The sequence below is a fragment of the Crinia signifera genome, chromosome 2, assembly GCF_055691185.1.
Source record: "Crinia signifera chromosome 2, ASM5569118v1, whole genome shotgun sequence".
NCBI classification, from domain to species: domain Eukaryota; kingdom Metazoa; phylum Chordata; class Amphibia; order Anura; family Myobatrachidae; genus Crinia; species Crinia signifera.
Window position 1 is genome coordinate 322,884,976 of NC_139218.1, and position 26,090 is coordinate 322,911,065.

The window sequence follows — 26,090 nt, forward strand, 5'->3', positions numbered from 1 at the left end:
CACGATTGTTCCCCCGCTCACCAACTGTACGATCCTAAAAAGGCCCCTCTCCAGCCAGCAGTGGAAGGCCCGGAGATCCAATCCTGGGGGGAAATGGGTGTTTGCCAGGAAAGACAGATAAGGGGAGTTCTTAAAGGAAATAGAAAGGTTCTTTCTCATAGAACTCCAGCATGTTAACCTGGGCCCAATGGTGGGATGGTGAGACGGGGAGCCATGGGGATATAGAAATAGGGATTGGGAGGGCTTGTTTTTCAACTTGTACCCATTGTTTAACCGTGTCAGATCTCAACCATTCTAAGTCTCTAGCTAGGAGGCAAGCGTTATAATACCCTAATATATTAGGGAGGCAAAGACCCCCCTTGTCAGTTGATCTCTGTAGAATGCTAAGCTTCAGGCGAGGTCTACTCCCCCCCCCCCGACAAATTCTCTGATAAGGGGAACACATTATTTTATAATGGCTATATACTGATCAGATGTTGATCGAGTAGACTCGTATAGTACACTCACCAATTTGAAGACAATTTGTCTTAAAATGACTTCTATTGATGACACATTTGATTCTGATAACCAGGCATTCAATGCAGAAATTAGTTTAATAAATGTAAGCTAGAAAGTCATGCTGTCCTGTGTCACTTCCAATTTTGGATTAATAAAATAGCAATGAAATGAAAAATAAAATGCAAGATATATGACAAATGCAGATGTCTTCCTATTACCATGACCACATCCTCGTGGCAGCAGCAGCGTGATTAACCCACGAGATGTCAACTGACCTGACTAAAACTGCCAGCACCAGAAACATGAAGGTCAATACAGTTCAGTGATTCACAATACTGCAGACTTGGCGAGATGCTTGCCAACATAACGTAGCAGTGTGAAATGTGTGGCGAAACACCGGCTTGTTCTGTAAGGTTTTGCCAGTCCTATTCCCAGGTGTAATATGTATTATGTAGAAGAATCATGTGACTTATCAGCTGAAATCTGAAAAGGTGGGATTGTGTTGCCACCATAACTAAATTGTATACATCATTTTCTCAAAACTATAGACAGTAAATCCTGCCTGCTGATACAGTAGCATTTTTAGCCTGGGAACTTTACCTCTCTCCAAGGCTTAGTGAATGGATCTCCATATCAATTAGGCAGTTGAACTGAACTTTGTTCCATTCCACTTGTGTCAGCAACATTACTTTCCAGAGTTCCTGAATAACACACATTAACAGTCTCCGAACACTTCTGTTATATTCCATAATTAAGCCAGGCACACACCGCCAGATAATTACCAGACATTTTATCTGACAGCCTCACATGCCCCAAGTAATAATGGGCAGAAACTGAAGTTTCTTCAGACAATAGCAGAGTCCCTCCCCAAGAGAGGAGACATTTCCTGGTTCCTTCACAGTAAAGTATACATGGACATGGTGGATGATCTGACATGTCCGACCAGTCCATAATCTTGGATCAGTTGCACACTTACATTACGCAATTCTTTTAGCAAATCACAGATGTCGGACATATCTGCACACTTCTGAAACTCGACCTAAAACATCACCATATTATCCTCAACCAAAAATGTAGAATTAGATTCTCAAACAATATCTGAGTGTCATAACATTGTTAGTAAAATTATCATCAAAACTATGTTGCTGGTATTAGAATTTTATATGGAGATTCAAGTCACCAAATCAGAATATTGCATCTCCCCCCCCCCCCAAGTGTTTGATTCCATGATGTGCAGCTCAAAAACAACTCCGTAGTTTAGTGGTGCAATGAGGAATGTTTTATTACACCTTCTGTTTTATAATAAAAAAAAGTAACAGACAATACAATAACAGTTTAAATAAATGGCGCATCTTTTCACACAATGGGAGGGGATTAGAATATACAGAGATGAAACGTTTGGAAACAGGAGTCAAGTGGCCGACTAGGACCATACATAGGGCCTTATTCAAAGTTGGATGCAAGCATAATTTGATAAGCTCCCCCAAAAAGGTGCATCTTGAAACCAGAGTTGGCCACAAATGCAAGTCAGCAATCCCCTCCATGTAACGGTGTCAGGTGCATCAGGAATAGGACACAAGGAGTGGCTTCACGTAAAAGTCACAGTAAACATTATATTAAATGGATGTATAGTGCAGATAGTAAGTACCCAAGTGTCTTGTAGAATCTGAAATGCTAAGAGAACCAGACATGTTCTAACACTACTTAAAAACACATGGGCACCATTCCGTCCCCTACAGATTTGGACGCACGATTTGTGCAAAAGGAGTATTCTGAACCCAGTTACTGTGTTTCACTGCATTTACATCACTGGGTGTTTTTTAGTCATTTTTATCCAATAAGATATATCATCATTATTATGGTGTGTACACACGGTGAGATTCCTTTGCTATTCGACTTAAGATTCAATTGCTATGCAATCTTTACAAACTCAGGGGCAGATTTATTAAGCTCGGTGAAGTGATAAAGTGTCTGTGAAGTTACAGGCTTGGTTTGAAAAATTACAGGTAGGAGCTGATTGGCCGGTGATAAAAACCAGACACTTTATCACTTCACGAGCTTAGACAATCTACCTTCTGTACTATTTACATGCAATTCCTACTATCTACATTCAATCTGCACTATATAGTAATTGCTGCACTGTCTATTTGGCTTTTTGATTTCAGCTGAACGGGAGCGTGCATCGGCATCAATTCGGGATAGAAAGCTTTGATACATGTTCTATCTCCATACGATGTATATGCGATCCAGATTCCATTTTGACTATATAGTCAAAATCGAATGTCAAATTAGACCGTGTGTACACAGCATAAGTTTGTAAATTGTACTATAGTGCCTCCAACCAATCTCAATCACATCTACACACCTTACCCTTCCAGTAGTTTGGTTGTGTCCCTAAGCCTACTCCAATCTCCATCCTATCCCCCCTACCTATTCAACGATGCAAGTCCAAGTTTCGTGTCAGAAGACACACAATGCAAAGAGCAGCTCTCATGCACAATAGTTCTAGGTTGCTGCTGCGAAATATTGCAACTTGCATTCATGTTCATCATCGGAATAAGGCCCATTATGAAAGTCGTAAGTTTCGCATTTAACAGGCATCCTAACTCATCTATACAGCATATGGACTATGTATATACATCACCTTTATTGTACTCTTAGTAACCAAACATGATCATATGGAATACAAATGCTCATTAGGTAGGTTTTTCATGGGGGTATTTAAGAGTATAACATTGATTTAATTTATGGATCATTTACTCATTGTGGCTGTAGCTCTGCATGTGAAAAAGACATTGCAGAGCTACAGTGTAAGTGTGTTCTACTCATTTTATTGGCGAGCTAGGCAGCTTCTTAGTAAGGTTCAGTAGGCAGCACTAATACAATCATCTCAAATGCCATAAACCAATCCAGAAATGTAGTTTGTTGTTCAAAACCCAAAGATCCAGAATCTGGATTAGGGCTCCCAGGCTATAGGCAGAGGTTCTCAAACTGCCCTCGGGGAACCCCAACAGTGTAAAGTAAATCCATAGCCTAGCACAGATTTTAAATCAAATTGACTGAGGTACTAATTAAGCCACCTGTGGCCAAGAATGGCTATAATGGACCATTGTGTTGCCTTGAGAACCGCATTTGGGAACCTCTGTTCTATAGCATTCTTTTGTAGACACTCTGGTAATCCAGGGTAGTGGATCACCACTTTGGGGAAGTTTTAATAAAAACTATATAAAAAAATAAAAATAAAAGTTGAGCTCCACTGCACTAATCTACAACCTAAATTAGGCATTCCCAACCACAGTTCTCAAGGCACACCAGCAGTGCAGGTTTTAGTGATATCCAGGCTTCAGCACAGATGGTTTAATCAGAATCCCTCAGATACTAATTAAGTCACCTGTGCTCAAGCCTGGATATCTACAAAACCTGCACTGTTGGTGTGGTTTGAGGACCGTGGTTGGGAATGCCTGACCTAATGCACAGACAATAGAGTGAAAAATGTAAAAAGAAAAAAATATATGCTTGTAGATCTGTAAATTTGGAATAAAACAATGGCAGGTCCAAGTCTAAGAAATGTTCTAATAAATGATAATAAATCTCACCTTGATAAAACTCCAAAATGTTAGGAAAAGCATACAGGGGAGTTCTCTATAGAAAACAGCTTACAGCAAAGTTTATTTTTGAGATTCATAGAAATAACAACAGATATTGCATTGTAGCACATGCCTCATTGCTGGCCGTTACTTCTGGGAGGAACCTGGCATTCACAAAATACTCATATAGCCCCTTTCACATCGCAAAGCCGTGTCCAAACCGGGTACTGCGCTTTCACACTAAACCCAGGTCACCAATTATAAAGAGGGTGACCCAGGTTTAACCCTCCAAACCCGGGTCAAATTGTCGGGTTGGTTGACCTGGGTTATAAGTTGTGGTTCTTTCAGACCGAACCTCGACCTGGTTCCATACGTCACCAACCTGGCAAGAACCCTGGACCAAAGTGTAATGTGAAAGGGGTATTAGAGAAGCAGAGAGGTCATATGTCAAATTGGAAGGAGCAAGTTACATTGCACAGAAGGGTACATTTTAATAAGGTATTTTCTGTATTTTGGATTTGGTGCATCAATAAATCTAATGTAGTTAATTTGTCTATTCTAAAGTTTACAACACCACGGGCAAGTTTCATTCAGCCATGATGTTAGAGCTAATAAACCAGGGTAAACATATTTCCATTGAATGAAACGACATTGATTACTGACTGACGGACTATACAGTCAAGATGTCACGCTCAGCAGCACTCCCCAACTCCAGCGTTCATGTGTGTTTGGGAAAAGTAACCAATGAGATTTTGTAGCAGAGAATTATCATCAGAGAAAACTAATGCAGAGGGACCCTGGATATCCATACACATGATATTCCTATGAAGAGGTCATGTCAATTTATTATAAAAAACACAATAATTCTGTTTCAATCATTTTCCTTCAGGCCATCCTTCGTAGTATTACAGCATGGGAAAGAGTTCTAATTTAGCCATTTTCATTTCCAGAAAAATTGATTCATGTAATTTACGATACTCGTTATTGCTTTATACTGTAGTATGCGTACGTTGAAGCAGTGTTCACAAATCTCGTTGTTTCCCATTAGCCTACCACACAGACTTCTGTTCCAGCAGTGAGACACATTGTTTGGATAGACATGGGGTGACAATTTTGCAAAAATTTCCAGTTGGCATTCTACTCTATATGGTCTGACATGTTCTAGCTGTGCCACATTCACTCGTATACATGTATGTATCTATTGTATGAAATAGTCCTCATTTCAGTGCCAGAGTAAAAAAACAAACAATGCTTTAACATAGATCCTAAAGATCAGGTGTCCTGCAAGGAGTCCGCCATGACTAGTGCCTGGAAATTTTTCAGAACTTTATCCTTAAAAAAAACCCAAAATGCAATATTAACCTAATGAGAAAACAAAAGAGAAAAATGCTAAATATGTCCCATGATGCTAAATATAGCCCATGATAAAATGCCTTCCACTACATTTTAGGGGCTTCTACAAGTCCAGTTCCAGGTCCTCTATCTCCTCCTCTAGTGCTTTCCTCCTGGACAACTTTTCTAATTGCTCTTTGGACGGTTGCTTGATCTCGCCAGAGTCTATTTTCTGCTGTAGATCCTCCACTTGCCGAAGCTTCTTACGCAGGTTCTTTATTTTCTTGGCCTTCTCAGCTGCAGGGTTATCATTAGTTGTGTTGTCCTTCTGCACTGTGGTTTCTGAAATATGCACCCGCTCCAGCTCCTGTCTGGACTCGTCCACAGGATCCCGCTCGCCTTTGTCTTGTTTCCGCTTCTCTTTGCGCTTAATATTCCTCTTTGCTGTTTTAGACAAAGCAGTTTCTGCATCTGCCTTGGTGGTCTGTGCTTTGTTAGCAGGGGACTCTGTTTGAGTTAGGCCTGGGGGAAGTGATGGTTTGCTTTTGAAAAACTTGACATATTTGTTTTCATATCTGTGGGGAAAAATTAAAATCATATAAAAAAAAAAATAGTGCAGACCATTTATATAAAATAATTTACTATAATGTTACCCTGTCATAAGCAAATACTTCTTTTGTTCAGGCCAAATTTGCCTACCCTCCTGCAAGCTGCAGGAGACACTATTTTGGGGAAGTCCTCCGCAGCCCTGGAAGAGCTGGTGGTTTTCTCCCGCCCTGCCCGCTTCCTAGGGACACAGAAAGGGGGCGAGACTAAATGACTAGTAGTGCCATTTGGCTCCGCCCCCTTTTTCTGTGTTGGAGGATGGGGCATAATGACAAGCAAGTTCAGTCCTGCCCCCGAAATTGGTCTGAAGTGCCTCCTATATGGGCTTCTCCTTGTATGGCAAGTATGCCCCTTGTGAACAAACCAGGTTTCTGTTCAAGATTTTTTTTATTATTGTACCTTCATTTTTTTGAGGGTGGAGCATCCATAAAACTAAATTTGGTACTCTTTACCTAGAACGGCGCCCGTCGCGGGCATCGCGGGTACATTTATGTCTGCCCGCGACGCGACCGACGCGATGCCCGCGATTTCCCATTGAAACCCATGTTAAACATGGAAATCGTGTCGGTCGCGTAGCGGCCGGCCATAAATGTACCCGCGATGCCCGCGACGCGATGCTCCCGATTTCCCATAGGAATCAATGTTAAAAGGCGCGATGGACCCGATTTTACTGTTAAATGGCTCAATGGACCCGATTTGGCCATAGAAATCAATGTTAAATGGGCCACAGAGCCCATTAACCCTTAAATGTCACCCCCAATTTTTAACGCCACCCCACGATCCACGCGAACCCGAAGCGTGGCGAGCGCAGCGAGCCCGCGAGGGGCGGCGGTACGAGTCCTCCGACCTTTTCATGCCCTACTATCCACTAGGGCGTGGAGTGAGAATATAATAGTGTGGCGAGCGCAGCGAGCCACCGAGCCCGAAGCGTGGCGAGCCCCGCGAGGGGACGCGGATACCTTCACAGGTAGACGCGTCCCCTCGCGGGCTTCACAGGTGTTGGCGTCGCATCGGACACCTGTGAAGCCCGCGAGGGGACGCGTATAACTGTGAAGGTATCCGCGTGCGCTCGCCACGCTTCGGGCTCGGTGGCTCGCCACACTATTATATTCTCACTCCACGCCCTAGTGGATAGTAGGGCATGAAAAGGTCGTATCCAATTAGTCGTACCCAATTAGGGCTGTATCCAATTAGTCATGTTGACTAAAAGGACGATGGCCTCCATGCTGAGAGATATGCTAAACACAGATCGTGGCACACAAGTGATGCACTTGTGATGTACTTGTGATGTGTGCTGAGCGGGGTTTGGCTATTTATAGGCAATAACCCACAATCTAGCATGATGGACAGTGCATGAACTGTCTATCTCTGCGGGAGATAGCAGCGCGCAGTACTGCGCATCGCAGTTGATGTGGCCATACACACGGAACGATCTGTGCTTCATTTCTAAGCGATCTAATCAGACCACTTAGAAACGGGGTTAAAGTTGCACCGGGAGTATGCCTTTACCGTGACTAATTTCCTTCCCTGGGGCTAGCCATTCAAATTTCCTGGACTAATTGGATATACCTGTATTAGAAACATGCTTATAGTCTCTAATGGATCTACAGTATATTATGTAGCACTATTAGAGCTTCCCACCAGATGAAACCGGATCTAGAACTCCTCTGCACGTCTCTAGTATCACTTATCCCATAAGGAAATTCCCATCAGAGCTTACAGAGCTTCCCTATGGTGGAATAGTGGAATATTCTGTTCTGGAGGAATGCTTTCTGATAGGCGAGCCAGGAATCAGAAGAACAGCTCCTGCCTCAATCACTAGGCCGGAGCAGGCGCCATCTAGTGGATCTTTATAAACTCCCAGTATGTGAGCAGAGTGGTGTGTGAGAGTGAGTGAAAGAAAGAAAGAAAGAGAGCGCCGGGCCTTTACTTTTCCTTGCAAGGAAGACAGATAGGATGCTCCAAGTTTGGTATGTATCAAGTACTGTAAATTAGTAAGGAAAGAAGGGTATACAGCAGTTAGGTCTGTTTCAGGGCTGATAGTAATTTCACATATTGCTCAAATCTAGTGTTGCATAGCATATTCAATTCTAACGTGCAATGGAATATGCTGCACTATATAAGAAACTACATGATTAGATGGATACATATTGCAATGTGAGATACATACACAGGGACTTCTTCTTGGGGAACGTATCCCTCCTTTACTTTTCTCTGCTTTCTCCAGGTGCCATCTGGGCGCTGAGTGGCCGCTATGTACTTCCCTTTTTGTTAAGAGAAAGAAAAAAAAAACCTATTGGAAGATAATCTATACAAAATATATTGAATTTGCATTTGTATAAACATAAAACCTTAATTTGTGTATACGATTAAAATGTTACACATTAGTAAGACAAGCATTTCCCCATACATCGAACAATGGTAGGAATGCAGGAAAATTAAAAAGTTCTGGTTTAAAATAGTTAGCTTTATCAACACTACTTTTCATACCAAACTCATATTAGACCCATTTGCACTTCTCTTCGCTAAATTTTGAAGGATGGATCAGCAGAGGTTTAGATAAAGAATACATTCCGATCCAGTACTGAAGCATTGGATTGTGTCTTCCACTCCCATGGTAGGCGAAGTGCAAAACATGCTACTGAAATTTACCAGATATAGAAAAAGGGATACTAATGTTCTATAAGAAATGGGGACGATATATTGAAACACTAAACCAAGACTTGCGCCACCAAATATTAAGGATGTTTACCAACACAGAATGGGGTCTGAAAAGATCATTGTTAAATGCCTAAAGAGTTTATTGACAATGCCTGAGTCGAGTTGATGCATTCTTAAACTGAAATGTATCCCAGTATACCTGTTAAAGAGATACAAATGCTATAGGACCCCCCCCATCAATTCCTAGTGTATTGTTCCTCCTCCATGTCTTGTGTCTTTCATGTTTCATTTTTTTGATTATATGCAAATAGTTCATCTGGATCCTAGTGGTACTATATGGTACCCCGAAACTCCTGGACTTCTTAAGAGTTTTTATATTGATTGAGGCCCATACTTATCCTCTGCAATAACTCTTTATATGGTCGATCCAGAAACCACTATGTTGTATTGGTCCAATACAAGTCTACTTCCTCGATGACCTGTTAACACAAGCTGTGACCACCGTTTCAATTATGATGATCTATACATGTGTAATGCTCTACTTTTATTGTTTATCCTAACTGTTACAAAGTAGATATCTACTGAAACTCAATAAACAGATGTTACCAAAAAAAGTTACACATTAATTTCATCATATGGAATAGAAGAGCAAGGCCTCCAAAACTGAATCATTAAAAGGTCTCTAACAGGGCCCCACAATCTTCCACCAGAAATCAGCCAGGACAAGGAAACATTTGTGTTATTAAAGGCTGCCTTTATGAGTGCCACATTTCCAGTGTTCATTCTAGCACCCTGCACCTGTCACAACCCATGCAGCACCTGGAAAGTCTCACTGCAGCAGTGCAATACAGACCAGACTGTGGTAGATGCACAAGAGCAGAGAGCGACACTCCGGGCAGGAGAGCGGAACTGCATGGGTTGTGACAGATGCATGGTGCTAGAATGAACACTACATTTATTTTTATATGCAGCCTTTTATGGCACTTCTACTTATAAAACTAGTAGAATAATTCTCAGCTAGGAGGAATACTATAGGAAGTTAGTAAAAGAGTAACTAGGATAATATAGAAAGATCCTCCACTAGTCTGGTGTTATCCAGTACACTGTCACCACAAAATGAATACTACAAATAAAATACACCATCTTAAACGGGGTACACACTAGACCAGGGCTGGGCAACACCAGTCCTCCAGATGTTAATGAACTACACATCCCAGGATGTTTTGCATTAGTTTTGCTATGTGGCCATGCTGAAACTGATGCAAGGCATGCTGGGATGTGTAGTTCATCAACATCTGGAGGGTCGGTGTTGCCCAGCTCTGCACTAGACCATGGGTCTTCAAACTGCGGCCCTCCAGATGTTGTGAAACTACAAATCCCAGCATGCCTTGCCACAGTTTTAACACTCCCTTATAGCAAAACTGTGGCAAGGCATGCTGGGATTTGTAGTTTCACAACATCTGGAGGGCCGCAGTTTGAAGACCCATGCACTAGATGTTTGCAACTAGATTTCTGATTCAGACAGTTCTGAAGCACAAAACATTGATGTAAATCGACTAATGCACCCTCCTGCGTGGCCTCTGCGTTATACTCAGTCACCCCTACATGCAGCTCAGTCTGAGGATATAGTCAATGACAGCATAATCCTGGATATGACAATGGACTATGGGGGCTATTCAGACCTGATCGCTGCTCTGCGATTAGATAGCCACCAACAACCAGAGTGAAAATCCGCCCTGGGCAAGTCTTCGAATGACTGCAAATCCATTTGCAGCTCACTCGCCATCTAATGTTTTTTCCAGTGTGTGCAGTCTGTGCGTAAGCCTGACCCTCCAACAGAAATAGCTGATCGGAGGCTGTAGTGGTGTCACACTTCCTCCCTGTAAACGCCCGGGCACGCCTGTCTTTTCCCTGACACTCCCAGATAACAGCCGGTTACCGGCCCCACACGCGACTTCCTGTCAGCAGCGGCTACCCTGCGATCAAAAAAAGTGCTTAGTGTCCTGTGAGACGTATGTATGCGCAGTCATTCAATAAGCGATCATTGTGTGAATTCACACACAGAAGTGATCAGGTCTGAATAACCCCCGTTGGCAAGATTGCAGTGTGTACACACTTTTGGGGTTATTCCGTAAGAATCTCAAAAGCAAAAATCTTTCTCCAAGAGGCAAAACAGTATTGCACTGCAGGTGGGGCAGATGTAACATGTGCAGAGAGAGTTAAATTTGGCTGGGGTATGTTCAAACTGAAATCTAAATTGCAGTGTAAAAATAAAGCAGCCAGTATTTACCGTGCACAGAAACAAAATAAACCACCCAAATCTAAAGCTGGCCATACTTTAGAATAATTTCAGGCTCAAATGCACAATTTAGACGGCTCATAAGCGCACTGTGTGTATTTTTCTTGTGCACATTGTGAGGAGTTTTGCGAAGATTACGATCCGATGTGCGGTCCTGCGGATCGTGAGGTGGATCTAATGATCTAATGTGCTACAAAACGACCAGTATGCTGGGAAATCTTACTATAGATCCTAATTGGTCTGTGGCGGTGGGCGGTGACCTTCCTATTCACCCTCCCAGACCAATTAGGACGTTATGATGCCAACCAATCAGTGCACAGCACTGGACACTTATACCCACGTACTTGCACCAGCAAATCATACCTTGAAAAAGGCAGTATATGCCGAAACGCGTTGGTACACGCACATACCCTCACCGCAACAATCCTGCAAAACATCCCAACACCCACTCCGAAGGAATACCCAGTATCCAGTCTCCTCCGGCAGGAGTCGAGCGTTTACAGTCTGAAGACGCGACCACGGGTACAGGCACTGTTCTCGCGAGAACAGAAACCCGGAACTCGCGTCACACAGACCAACGGGGAATCGCCACACACGTACGGACAGTGGACGCTGCGGCTGCAGCAGTCCCAGTACAGAGGAGCGAACCGCGCCACCACACACCCCATCGCCTCCGGGTCCTATCACCACCAACCCCCACAATCGGTCAGGACTGACCAGGGGTCAGCAGGATCCGAAATCAGAGGCTCCAGCACCTAGACGGTAAGGAGCAGTGCAGCGGGACGCCGCACACTGCTCACACCTGACAATTGACTTGAAACACAGTAACAGCATCACTGTGTGGAACATCAGAAACACACAGGACACTGAGGGACATAAGCCAGTGGGCTTATGGTAGAAAGGGGTCTGTTGATCCCCCGATCCCCGAAAGGGTCCTCACGTGTCCAAGTGCACACCCAGACTTTGCCCCATTACCCCCACCAAGTCACCCAATTCACATTATTCACCAATTATTTACTGTGTTATATATTTTAAATAAACGGAATTTACATTTAAATCATTGGGACATTTACCTCATTTCCAGCAGACACACACACATAGGAGCAGCGCTTAAGCCCACCCATCGTCTTCTCAAGATCTATCATGTGCCAGGGAAGCTGCTGGGGAGTTCTAGAGATTTAATTACACGATCTGTATCGGAAGCTGGTCGTTCCGTATGGGCAGCTGCACATGTTACAATTGCCGAATCTGCAGTGCACATGGTTTTATTCATTAGAAACAGATTTTGCTTTTGAGATCCTATACTGAATAACCCCCCAATATTGTTCGTCTCTAGGAGATCGGTTGAAGACATTTCACGGTTTGGGTGTCATCTAGTGTGTATCCAGCTTAAGCTCAGTCTGAGAGTTTACATTCATATTGCCAACAACCTTATCGTATGTGCAAAATGTTTTTATTGGGCTTTAAATTTAGAACCTAAAACGGTAAAAAAATTCAAATAAATATTTATCCTGCATTCTCAGTCGTCAAACCATCAACCACATCCTAATAAAAGTCAGCACATAGAGAATACATTACAATACTGTGCTTTCAGAATAGTAAATGACACGATTTAAAAGAATACAGGGGCAGATTTATTAAGCTTGGAGAAGAGATAAACTGGAGATAAAGCGGAGAAAAGGTAAAAGGAGATAAAGCACCAGCCAATCAACTGTGTTTGAAAAAGACAGTTGGGAGTTGATTGGCTGGTGCTTTATCTCCTTTAACCTTTTCTCCGCTTTATCTCCAGTTTATCTCTTCTCCAAGCTTAATAAATCTGCCCCACAATAACATAATAATATAATACAATCTACCTCAATATAATGCAAACGCACATGGTTTTGTCCATTGTCGAAGGAGTTTGCTTTTGAAAATCTACATGCTATCAGCCCCTATGTGGGATCCTGAGGACCAAGTTTGAGAACCTGTAGTGTATATGAAACATTCTCTGTGTTCACTTGGGTCCCATCACCAAGACATTGCATTTTGGAAAGCAGATACTACAAAGTACTGAAAAACCTGTATAAATTGGGTATTTTGGATACGGGAGACTGTATTTGTATAGAGCACCCAAATCACACATCATACAACTACCTATACATAACACAAATAGGCCCTTATTCTGGTTCACTAGCAAAGGCAAATTCGTTCTCAAATGGACAAAACCATATGCACTGCAGGTGGGGCAGATGTACCTTGTGCAAAGAGTTAAATTTGGGTGGGTTATTTTGTTTCAGTGCAGGGAAAATACTGACTGATTTATTTTTACACTGCAATATAGTTCTCACTTTGAAGTAAAACCCCACCCAAATCTAATTCTCTCTGCACAGGTTATATCTGCTCTCCTGTAGTGCACATGGTTTTGTCCATTCGAGAAGGAATTTGGTGAACCAGAATAAGGGCCATAGGGTTGATCGCAAAGCACATTTTTTCACAAATGGGCAGTTCCATGTGTACCGCAGGTGGGGCAAATGTAGCATGTGCAGAGAGTGTTATGGGACATACACGGGGCTATTAAAGCCCCATTCTAAGCGATCTGCATGCAGTATATATCTAGTGATTCCAGCATAGAACACATGCACAGTTCGCTCTCCAGCAAACACTGGCCATGACAGATAGCTCAGCACAAAACAAAAAAAAAAAAACTTCCAGTGGGTGGGGCATCCAGTATGGCCTCATTTTAACAGGGCTCTGGAGATGGCAGAATTAATTCTACCTTCATCTTCTGGTACGGACAGATTCTGGAGTATATAACAACTTCATAACCAAGATCTTGTCTCACAAAACAGATTGATGCCTCTCTGGTCCATAGATTGTGTTTTGCCACCGAAGCCCGACCATACATGTAGATGGCATGCATGAATGCCAAACATTTGGCGCGAAAACCAGGCCGGAGCTCCAAACCCCTCAACTGTGCCATTGTATAAGTTTTGGCCGACGCAGGGGTGCACTACTACCCAGCCCAGGCTTACCTGCTGAAGCCCTGACCTGTTTTCTGACAGAGACGAGACCCGGGAGACGCTACCCTCAGTTAAGACTCTCTGAGACATCTTCCCCTCCCATCCTGCATTTTCTGGAGACCTTCACTGTCTAATTGGGGCCACTGCGAGACAGGTTTGGAACTGCGAGTCACTACCGCTGATTCCCAGTGGTGTCTTCCCCTCTACACGCCCATAGCATGCCTGCTGGTGCTGGGAGTTGGAGCCTTGGAGACGTTGCCCCTGGTGACCAGCTCTGCAGATTTATTAAGCTCGGTGAAGTGATAAAGTGTCTGGTTTTTATCACTGGCAAATCAGCTCCTAACTGTGAAGTTTCAGAATTTGGCTTGAAAAATGACTGGTAGGAGCTGATTGGCCGGTGAGAAAGACCACACACTTTATCACTTCACCGAGCTTAATAAATCTACCCCCTTGTTTGCTATATTTTTTTGTGCTATATTTGTACCGTAGATCCAAGACAATGCTTAGGAATCTGCATTTTATGCTACAAACTGTACTTTTCTGTCACACTTCAAACGGGAAAGAATTCTATTAGGTCAGTTTTCTTAATTACACTGCCCAGTCAAGAGGACAATAGTGCAACGGCAAAATAACCCTTTTGATCTTCCAGCTACTATAATTGTTACAGTTGCTTGTTAATATTAATACAGACGCTGTTTTGATTTCTGTTATTTTAACTGATTACTTCACTACTTCAGCTTATTTTGTACACTCTGCATAACAATATCGCCATCTAGTGGTGGTACCGTTATTTCACTTTATACTAGTACTGAAATATCCTTTATCTGATTACCAAAAAAAAAAAAAACCACAGGCAGTATTTACCCTGCACGGAAACAAAATAACTCACCCAAATCTAATTCTCTGCATGTTACTTTTGCACCACCTGCAGTGCAAAATGGTTTTGTCCATTAGAGAAAAAGTGCTTTTCGATCAAGTCTGAATTAGGCCCATAGTTAGTCTAGCACAACGGTAGGCAACTGGTGACCATCTCCAGACAGAAAAGCGGACTGTCTCTAAAATGTAGATTAGTGCCGCACTGCTGCAGTAACATGGCAGTCACGCTGTAACAATGCAGAGAGGCCAGATTGTCCATCTTGCTTCCCCATCATGGTGCCAGTATTACAGCGATTGATTAGATTAGTCACGTGAGCGGGCTGTCGTTGCATCCTAGGAAGTGATGGGGAGGCTGAGACGCTGATTGGATCCCAATCCTCCGTGTACCGCAGCATAGAGGAGCCCCAAGTCACAGGAGACTAACTGACAGTGCTTGTCTAGCTACCCAGCAGTGCAGGTTGTAATGTAAGTTTTAAGCCTCAAGTTTTGATTTTGGTGCTGAAACTTATACTTAAAATGTAAAAGCAATGTAGTAGAAATGTCAGCACCAAAAAATAAAAAAAAAGTGTTATTAATTACATTACAGTTATTTGATTTTGTGGACCTTGATCAAAATAATTATAAATATATCTGGACTCCAATAAAAATGACTTGCCTACCCCCTGATCTAGCACCACATTAGGTAAGAGGAAAAGAGACATACATACTGCACCCCATAGTCTCACACAGTTCTTTACAGGACAGAGCTACAGGATTCCTACTTACTCCACTAAAGCAAATAAAGGAATGTAAGGTAGGTGGTTATACACTAGTTATCTGTGTTTGAGGGCGCCAGGTCACATGCTGGAGACCTGTCTGCAGAATTGAGTTATTCCTGTTCCAAGGTAGGAAGAGAAATGATTAAAATAATTCCAGAAACCATGGATAATAGATCTCCAGATAAGGGCTACTAAACCTGTATTGCTCTTTCAAGTTTCAAATAAATAATAAAGTTGACATTTGATTACTGTTGTACCACATACATAATTACAACATAAAACAATTACATTTAAAAAAGTTTAACACAACTTAAGTTGAGTCAACAATAAAAAAAATGTCCTTGTTTGGAGAGCTTAATCTTGCTTTCAAAGTTAATTTATAAAATATTCAAGTTGTGTTGTCTAAGTTTTGTTCCTTATGTCCTATGTGCTGTATTCGTGCTGCCGCAAGAGGTATTACATTCTTGTTGGTTGCTGCTCTACCACTAAAGATGGACTAAAATGCTAACAGAAATCCTTATAGTTGAAAACGTGTATGCTTCATTGACAAATGCCCAGATCTAGAAGAACTTCATTAAATAGTTGAAACACTTTTCAATGAAAGTAACATGGAAACTATTGTATTACTAGATGTTACAGAACATATTCATTTGTGTGTCAGGATGCAACACAAGAATTTCACTGAGACACTTCACAAGCAACAATCCACCCTTTTGCATTATATTAAGCCACATTTAAATGGTAAAAGTCTGTGAGATGGCTTGGAGGGACAGTTAAATGTCTAGCCACCCAAACCAGTCTGAAAGCGGTGGAAACCCATCACATCTTGACAACGTTGGACCTCTATAGCTAGACAAATTAGAATGCACATGGCATAAAGTTACTTTAACGTCTCCCAAAATGAAATACAGGACTGCAAAGCCAAGCTGCATAGCTATCTATAAACAGCAAAGACTGTGGCATGAACACGTACTCTTCACAGATTTAAGCCTATTAGGAATGATGAGCTACACCAGTGGTTCCCAAACTGTGTGCCGCAGCACCCTGGTGTGCCTTGGGGGACTTGCAGGGGTGCCCTGGATTGGTGGTTTATGACTAATTCAAAATATCTATAACCAATGTAATAGTCAAATTGTGGGCAAAGAGAAGTGAATCCTGCCCACTACCACATAACTGACCCTAGTGAGATTTAAACACAATTTACTTAATTCAATATATTTTTTTCTGATTTGATCAAGGAGAAACATTTGCCCTAGGGGTGTCAAAAATAATTCTACAACTTGGGTGGCGCAGAGATTCAAAAAAAATAATTGGGAACCACTGAGCTACACATCGATTGTCATCAGATCACCTGACGACAGCAGGAACCAAAGTGTGACTATGACCACAGTCACAAAACCCCCCCAAAAAACGTAGACTAAAGTGATCTGCATACTGAAACATACATAGCCAGTGTTCATTCTAGCACCCGCCATCTTTGAAAACCAATGCAGTTCCTCTTCTCTGCCTGGGGTGTCGCTGTCTGCTGTGGTGTTTCTAGCACAGGTCTGGTTTGCATATCAGTGGTGATATACAGACCACACTGTGCTAGAAGCACTACAGCAGACAGCTACACCCCAGGCAGGGAAGAGGAACTGCATGGGTTTACAAAGATAGCGGGTGCTAGAATGATCACTACATAGCAGCAGTGTATGATAACATCTGGTACATTGAGTATATTATTCAACATAATGTAAAGGAACAAGATGTGTTGTCCTTGCCTTTAAGAGATAAGTGTTTTGTTCCTTTTATTCACTTTCCTGTTTATAATGGTAGTGCCTACTATAGAAGAAAGTACTGGAAGGCAGTGAACACTTTCTGCTGATACTTTAATTAAAATTACAGACCGTTACAAAAGGTTCCAAACAAGGTAAGAATAATGTGATTGTTGACTAATTTTTCTATTATAGTACTATGCTGACCTTTGTTAAGTACCTACAACAAAAATGGGGATATCGAATGTTAGTTAAACCTAGTGTATTTAATTCTGTTCAAAAACTGGACATTTTTGCCATAACGCTAAACGTAAGGCCGAAAGTTATTTGGTTTAGATTCAGGAGGAAGAGTTACCTTACAGGTCCAAACACCCATTGTACTTCAAATAAACTGAATAAAGAAGCTGCAATTAGTAAAGAATGTACTAAATTGAAAAATCAACATTTTATAAACTAATTGTCAAACAGTGGAGATATTTGGCAGAAATTTTGACATCCTCTCTTAAAAAAAATGGAATGACCCAAATTTTATATATCTATATCAAATCATTTAAACAGTCCGAGTGCCTCCACCCTGGACTATGTGTGTGTGACGCGTTTGAATTCACAAAGCCAGTGCGCTCCCGATCCAGGAGGGTAAAAGACCTGGCGTGCAGCAACTTCCGTGGGAGGTCCCGGCACCCAGGAAAGGAGAGGTTGCAGCTGTGCCAGTGGTAGAAATATATGCATGCCATGTGGTCCTAAGCCCACACCTGGGAAAGCACATGGTATGAGCACTCCGTGTGGGAAACTGCTTTTAAAGTATCTGTGTTTTTTAATAAATAAGCAGTGCACAATGAGGCACACCTTCTGTCCTTCATTTTAGTATATAGATCAGGGTTGCCGACCCTCCCGGAATGTCCGTGAGACTCCCGGAATCCAGGGACATCTCACGGACTCCCGGAAGAGGACCCCTTTCTCCCGCAGCAGCGCAGCTTCCGCGTGTGTACTCTCTAGGTGCCGGACGTGATGACTGAGGCAGATAACGCCGCCCGGCGCGAGGCGGCGGAGGCAGAATGAAAGGGAACAGAAAGTGGCGAGTGACATTCTCCTGCAGAGATCGAGATCCTCAGCTGTCACCGTGGAGACCAAGTAGCGCTTCCCAGTGACTCTGACTCAGGTACAATGGCTGCGGGGCTGGAGGCTGCTTTCTGCCTGGTGCGGGCTGCTGGGCGGTGGCTGCTCCCTGCGTGCTGGCAGGTATGTGACACGCAGAAGAGCTACTGTATGCATATGCCACGCAACCTACAGTGATGTCCCATGCATTGTCCAGGTGGGTTGCCACCTGTGGGTTTATGGTAAAGTATGTACCAAACATGTAGCCAGCCAGTTCCCCCATAAAACATTAGCTATTTACTGTATCAGGTAAATACGGGAGGTTTGCCAGGAGGGGGATCTGATTTTTCAGGAGCCTCCCAGGCATTCTGGTAGAGTAGACAAGTATGCCTGTAAGTGCCATCAGAGCCAGCCTAAGGAGCCTGAGCACAAAATTTGGGAACCATTGTCCTAAGGGCAAGGGAGTTTTGGCATGTGAAAGTAGTGCAGATAATTATACAGGATTGCGGGATTACGAGCATTTTGTATAAGGGAGTTTTTCATATATTTTTTTCATAGTTACCTGGTCCCTTGGTGACGCAAGGCTCGCCCCCTGGCAACGACAGGCCCGGCCCCTGGCCCTACTTTTCTCCCTGAAATTATTTTTCAAAAGTAGGCAACCCTGATATAGATAGATAGATAGATAGATAGATAGATAGATAGATAGATAGATAGATAGATAGAGTAGACCCCTGTTTCGCGCCACAAATGTTAAGGTTATTGTGTCTGGGCTGCCTGGCTTACAAGATCCCCTGTTGGATCGGCGAAGTAAAGAAAAGTATGGATAGCAATTGTAAGATGGCGCAATTTAGATGACCTTAGTAATTAGATCAACATAGCATTGTGGTAAATTTTAAAACAAGCAAAATAAAGTCCAAAATTCATATACATTTATTAAAAAAAGTCTCTTTTTCCAAAAAAAAAAGGCTCAATGGTGTATTGTTTATAATTCAGAATAGCAAACATGTGTTGTGTGTGTGTGTGTGTGTATGATATATATATATATATATATATATACACACATATATACACACACACACATACATACATACATACATACATACATATACACACACACACACACCTAGACGCAAGAGTTCATTAACACCTGGATCCACAGGGAACAATTATTCCCTACATCTACATGAAACAGGAGGGCGGCACCATACAATCCCTAGCTGCTGGGCTTAATGCCAACATTTATTTTTACAAGAAATAATTTATAGTTTATACACCTTCCCTAAAATAAGTAACACCTGTCAAAGAAAAAGGTGCAAGGCATAATTTTTTAGCTCTGAATGTTTTTTTTTTTTTTTAAATACAGCAGCTTCTTATAGAAAACTGCATTTGGGGCTTACCATTTCAGTGTGCCACAACATCAACATACATAAAAACAAAAAAACAGGGTAACATTATTTACTTCACAATAAAACTACTTTAAACCCCTTCCCAACCTAAATATAAAAATTAGACACTTGTGTTAAGTGTAGGCGGTAACAGGCACTGGGGACCAGTCATGGTAGATTCCCTGCCTCCCTTACCATCTGCATTTGCCTTAATATAGTAGTAGAGACATTTCACTTGAAAGAGATTAATAAACAAAAGGAATTGCAAATGTAAGGAGCTTACAAAGTTGTATTAACTTCAGTAGACAGGCATATTCAACTCCCACAAGAAACAACTTTTACCAAAGTATTGGAGAAGCGTCATTCTAGTCCCTGAAATAGGAAAATTAAATTTTATGAGGTCACATCCCCGCAAATTACTACTTGTTATGCCCCTTTCAGACCGCACTTTTAAAACGGTAAATTGCCGTTTTTTTACCGTTTTAAAACGGTAATGTGTGCGGTCTGAAAGGTCCAGTCCCACTTAACCGGTTAGAAAATGCCGTTTTTTCTAACCGGTTAAAATGCAGGGTCCTACCCGTTTCTGAACCGGTATTTTAGCGCAAAAATCGGCTCAGAAACGGTATTTAGGACCCAGCCAATGAGCTGGGTCCTAAATTCAGCACAGTGAATACTTAATGAGCGCTCATTAAGTATTCACAGCACTGGAGCCCCCCCCCCCCCGCGCGTCGACACCCCCCGCGCGCGTGTCGACGGCCCCCCCGCGTGTCGAACCCCCCCCGCGCGTGTCGGCGCCCCCCCCCGTGTCGACTTACCCCGTGCCGGTATCTCCGTTGTGGTTCCCGGCACTGCAGCTCAGTATGCTCGGAAAGCACTTATGAAAAAAGTGTCTTTCAGAAAATGGCTGCCCCCCATACGGAAGACAGTTTTTTTAAACAGGGTTTCCTATGGGGCAGCCATTTTCTGGAAGACACTTTTTTCATAAGTGCTTTCCGAGCATACTGAGCTGCAGTCCACAACGGAGGTACCGGCACGGGGTAAGTCGACACGGGGGGGGGGGGGCGCCGACACGCGGGGTGGGGGGGCGTCGACACGCGCGGGGGCGTCGACATGCGCGGGGGGCGTCGACATGCTCTCGGTCGACACGCGAGGGGGGGGGGGGGGAGCTGCACGGAGGGGAGGGCTGAAGGCTGCACTGGCTTTGACCCTGTATTTGGAAAGTTTCCAAAAACGGGTCTGCCAGTGTCAAAAAATCGGCACTTAAACGGTAATATACCGTTTAAGTGCTGCGGTGTGAAAGGGGTTTTATCTGGCAGACCCGTTTTTGGAAACGTTTCCAAATACAGGGTCAAAGCCAGTTATGCGGTCTGAAAGCAGCATTACTTGTAACCCCCCTGGTCCGGTGGTCCAGACTGTTCCGGTTTTTACCAAATCCCTTTGAGTCCAGCTACAACGTTTTTAGTATGTGCTAGATTTGTGTTATTAAACAGGTTTTCAATAGATTACATGTTGCTTCTCATGTGTCAGATCAGTTCTGATAAGCCTACTTTCAGTAAGGTTGTGGGACCCTGAAATAGGTGGGTACCACATCCCATCTGAGATCTGTATTTGTTTGCAGTACAGTTAAGGCCCATACACACTGGGCGACTGAGCTAAAAGCAGCTCTGTTTTGTCTTTTGAGCGGCTTTCAGCTCCAAAGCCACCCAGTGTGTAAGGGGCAGCGATGAGTGGCGAGTGCTGATGCCCACTCCATCGCTGGCTCGGGGTTCATTTCCTGGTATTACCAGCAGATGAGCGACGGGGTGGACAGCATTCCATAGTGTCCTGCTATGGAATGTCGTCCATCCCCAGGAAAATTGCTAAAATGGTCGAAAAAACGCTCAGTGTGTATGCATTTTCCCCATCATCGGTCAACATAGACACTGGGCAAAATCACCCAGTGTGTATGGACCTTTACAGGCTACATGTGTTATTGTATGCCATCGAACTAAGAAATGCCTTTTGTGTAAAACACTTTGGCAGTAGATACTATTGTAATGTAGCCTGGATAGAATTTCATTTCTATGAACTAGCAACAAGGATCACATCACTTATTCACCATGCTTCACAATGATATGAACAAATACACCGACCAGCAAGGTTAGGTAAACACTATGGGTGACACAATATTGCACATGTGGATAAAAAGAGATATATATAACATTAAGGGGGATATTTATCAAAAAACTCTGAGTGAGATAAAATTGTGACAGTAAAGTACCAGCCAATCTGCTTCTGTTTCACAGACTGTATTTGAAGAGTGACAGGAAAGATGTGTACACATTACAATCGATCATTAACTATATGCATGATAATGATATCATTAATTATTGTCTAGGGTTTATAGATTGTTGATGATGCGTGCTCCTGTGGTTCCTTAGTGACCCACATCATCAGAACATGCAACTCAATTATGACCATGGGCCGTTTAACCCCCGCGCCTGCCGTTCACCCTATTCTACATTCCGGGGGAATCCTCGCTGTCAGAAGACGGCGAGGATTCCTCCAAACAGCGAGGCTCATGGTTAATGCAGTGAGCACGCTGCATTTAGCAGCGAGCCTTTCTGTTTTAGGGGCTGCACACGCCATTTCCCTGTCACTACAAAAACCTAGCAAGAGGGATACAGCGCATGCAGGGGGGGGGGGGGGGGGGGGGGGGGGGGGGGGGGCGCAGATGAATACTGGCTGTGTGAGCTATGACAGCAAGCAGTCAGCACTGCTCGCTGCCACAGCTCGCAAAAGTCATTGAATACACCCCCACACCGTCAACAACTGCATTTTTCCAATCAGCATAAGGAGCTGATTTGAAAAAGATAATATACCAACCAATCTTTGATAAAATAAAATATCCGCCTATGAAAGAGGCAATAGCTCAGACTGTGATATATGAACGTCAATTCTATTTAATGTATGCTAATTGTTAAAAAAATAAATATTGGAAAATCCTAGCTTGCATTTTTGAGATAAGTCATTTTATCATTTGAACACACCACATACATTGTTCACAATAGCATTTATCTTAACAGTGCACAAAAATATAAAATCGATATACATAGATATAGTGGTCAGGTGCCAAATAACTGTAGTAGATGTTACTTTGCAGTGCTATAGAAAGTTTTTACATTATTTTGTCCTATTTTACCACTTTACCATGTAGAAATTCATTTTAAATGTAGGCAATTAGCAGTAAGTTGCCAGCAGTTCCCCAGTAGGGGCATATGCTACACGTTTGTAACAATCACATTCCCCACAGCCAGGTCAAATTGCACCTGGTTTCTTTCAATAGTAGCACTGGCCATTTGTATGAAATCTGGCTTTAAATAATTTGTGCATATGCAACATAATCTGTTTAGAGGTATCGCAGCTGCTGGTGTGCACGGCGAGGCGCAGTCCATGGCGAGTGCTGCAGGAACAGAGCACACAATGATGGAGGCAGCTCGGGGAATGATGGATGGGGGCACACCGGGCACAGAACCCTGCACAGGGCTGCCAATCAACACACGAACAGGATAAAACACAATAGGAACTGCACGCTAGCGGCAAGATAGAGGTGATCCGGGAAATCATTTACCTTGCTCGGTGCCACACTCACCGGATTCATCGGTCACATAGGGAGTCGCCATCTTGGTCCTCTCACTACGTTTACTTCCGCCCCCTGTCGGCTGGGAGTGGGAGGGAACGGATGGAGGAGGCAGAGCAGAGTAAAGCCTGGGCTTGGGGATAGGGCTTGGAATGGGGGTAAGAGGCAGCTAGGCCCAGACTGAGATCATGGCCACTGGCCACAACAGATGCGTCTATGAGCGCTGTACAGGGCGCCCCTGTAGCGGCAGCAACGCAGCTGCGTCCCGGGCTCGCTCACTCAGGCTTACCCCAGTGACAAATGTCCAATTAGTTGTTGTTGACATCACGTGACGCGGCCTGGGCGTGCTGTACAGCCAGGGGTGCTGCTGTCCTGTGATGTTTTAGGTTTGTGTGGGCCCTGGGGTGTGTTCAATCTAAATTGCATTTGTAGAGATAAAGCAGCCAATTTTTAGCCTGCACAGAAACATTAGAACCCTGCTATAACACCAAGCCTTTAACCCCTTCAGTGTTTTTTTTTTTTTTTAAGGTAGCGCTCCACACTGGGCGAGTTATTTCGGGGGAGCGCTACCTAAAACAAACCCCACCATGTTGTGTCTAGGGTCCCGGCAGCGCTGCTGAACACTATTTCAGCTGCTGCCCAGCCCTGGGGTTAGGAGGAGGCACGGCGGAGGAGAGGGAGCTGGGCAGCGCTGAAGCTAGCTGAGTTCAGTGATCAACTTAGCGGCTCTGCCCGGCGCTAAACAGTGGCAATCCCAAGAATTTTGCGGGCTTGCCAGTCTGTGCCGTGAAGTGTAGCCCGGAAAATTCTCGGGATTGCCACTGAAGGGGTTAAAAGCAGACAAGACAATGTTCAGAAAGAGGGAATAGAATAATGAGAGATAGCAGAGACAGACAGGGGAGAAAGAGACAGACATAAAAAGCACAGAATTACAGGGAGGAAAGAGACCGAGGGAAGAGAGAGCAAAAGATGGTGGTGTGACAGAAAGATGGAAGGAAAGAAAGTGTGGACAAAGAGGAGACCAATCTGCCAAGTGACCAGAAAAATGACTTCCAAAATACTAGTATAATAATAATCCCACATATTAGCATTTGTAGAGAGCTGTGTTATTTGACCCCTATGTCTATTTCAGCCACATGCTCCATGTCCGCTATAGGCCTTTGCCACTCCAGCCACATGCCCCCCTGCAGTGCTGGGTCCACATGACATCTGCGACCCATCTAGCCCACTGTGTCATTCCAGCCACAGCCCCCTGAGTCTCCAGCCTGTCATGTGTCTGCATGTGTTACCATCCTTTTACCATGTTTGACCAGTCTTCTTAAAGGTTCGTCTGACATATTGGAATCATTGTGGCAACATAATATGAAGTAAATAAATATTTTTGGGGGGTGAGTGCGTTCAAGTCCATTTATTTGGAAATGTTTGTATATACAATGGGTTTCTGGTGTAGTCCATAGGTTGTATGAATTAAAGATGTTAGTTTGGAATTTTGCTGAGGACATACACACACACAGCTAGGCTACAGCAATACAAACATGTGAAAACCAAACAAGCTTGTTTTCACATGTTTGTATTACTGTAGCCTAGCCCTGAGGACGGGGTGTTACCCTGAAAACGTTCGGCATCTGATGGCTTCTTAAATATATGTGAGTTACAATCTCTTCCGCTATTACCATCTCTGAGTGCCATTTTTTCTGGACTGTTTATTATGAATTGCCTTATGTGCACCTGAGCAGCTGAAAATTAACCCGTGGAGTGCCGACTTGACAGTGGATGTATATATATATATATATAGGGCCCTCCTACCTCCATGTCTGTCTGTTGTTACCCAGTTTGTTTTATCACTGTTTACTATTGTAAAGCGCAACGGAATCTGCTGCGCTATATAAGAAACTGCAAATAAATAAATAAATAAATATTGAACAGGTTAATTGATAAGAAATGTGCTTCAACACAGGTGATGGCAATCATACATTTAGAGGAAAGTACACCTGCCACTACCCCACATACACCACCCCCAAACACCCTCACCCACCCACCCACGCCACCCTCACCTGCGGCAACCACGCACCTGCCACCTCCTCAACCCGCAGTACCCCTGAACCCAGCCGTGGCAACACCTGCCTCCCACCTATGGTACTAATGCACCCACCCATGGCACCCCCGCACCCAGACCTCCTCAACCCTGCAGCACCCCTGAACCCAGCTGTGGCAACACCGCATCCACCCATCACGCACCCATCCCACCCTCACCACCCCCGCTCCCGCACCAAGGAATCCTCCATATAATACAAACCATATTTCACACAGGGGGTGGAGCCCCTTAAGACGGTGTGAAGCGCGCACGTGGGGCGTGGTGTGATGGGGCAGGAGAGAGGACACAGCCCGCTTCCCTGCACATGCCCTGGTGCTTGTGGGACTTAGCTGCAGAGCCAGGGAGCATTTTTTAGCGCTCCTGCAGGTTGTGGCCATCAAGCTGCACCGAAGCCTTGATTTTGGATCTCACCTGCGTGGCCACCCAGCGGAACGGAGCCATCCCCACGGACGCTATTAGCTTGCCCTGTGCAGTGGTGGATTCCTGACGCTACTGCCACCCACAAGTAAGGTGACGGCCATCTGCC

General features: G+C 43.7%; 1 protein-coding gene across 2 annotated transcripts; it reads right to left on the reverse strand.

Annotated features, from left to right (window-relative positions):
• Nucleotides 1-2,767: 2,767 nt before the first annotated feature.
• On the reverse strand, nucleotides 2,768-23,747 carry PYM1 (PYM1 exon junction complex associated factor). Of its 2 annotated transcripts, none has more exons than XM_083169211.1 (3): nucleotides 23,482-23,747; nucleotides 8,194-8,287; nucleotides 2,768-5,992 (listed from the first exon to the last, which is right to left on the reverse strand). In XM_083169211.1, exons 1-3 carry the CDS (start codon nucleotides 23,510-23,512, stop codon nucleotides 5,542-5,544), a joined length of 576 nt encoding a protein of 191 aa, XP_083025337.1. In that variant the 5' UTR covers nucleotides 23,513-23,747; the 3' UTR covers nucleotides 2,768-5,541. The 2 variants fall into 2 exon arrangements, with proteins under 2 accessions (XP_083025337.1, XP_083025336.1); XM_083169210.1 differs by having other exon boundaries at nucleotides 23,461-23,745.
• Nucleotides 23,748-26,090: the final 2,343 nt, after the last annotated feature.

Excerpts from the sequence above, each read along its gene's own strand:
- PYM1 (XM_083169210.1), bottom strand. The coding sequence starts at position 23,512 with ATGGCGACTCCCTATGTGACCGATGAATCCGGTGAGTGTGGCACCGAG. Across the intron at positions 8,288-23,460 it reads TGAGTGTGGCACCGAGCAAG|GGAAGTACATAGCGGCCACT; the intron begins GTAAATGATTTC and ends CTTAACAAAAAG. Across the intron at positions 5,993-8,193 it reads CCCCAAGAAGAAGTCCCTGT|ATATGAAAACAAATATGTCA; the intron begins GTATGTATCTCA and ends TTTTCCCCACAG.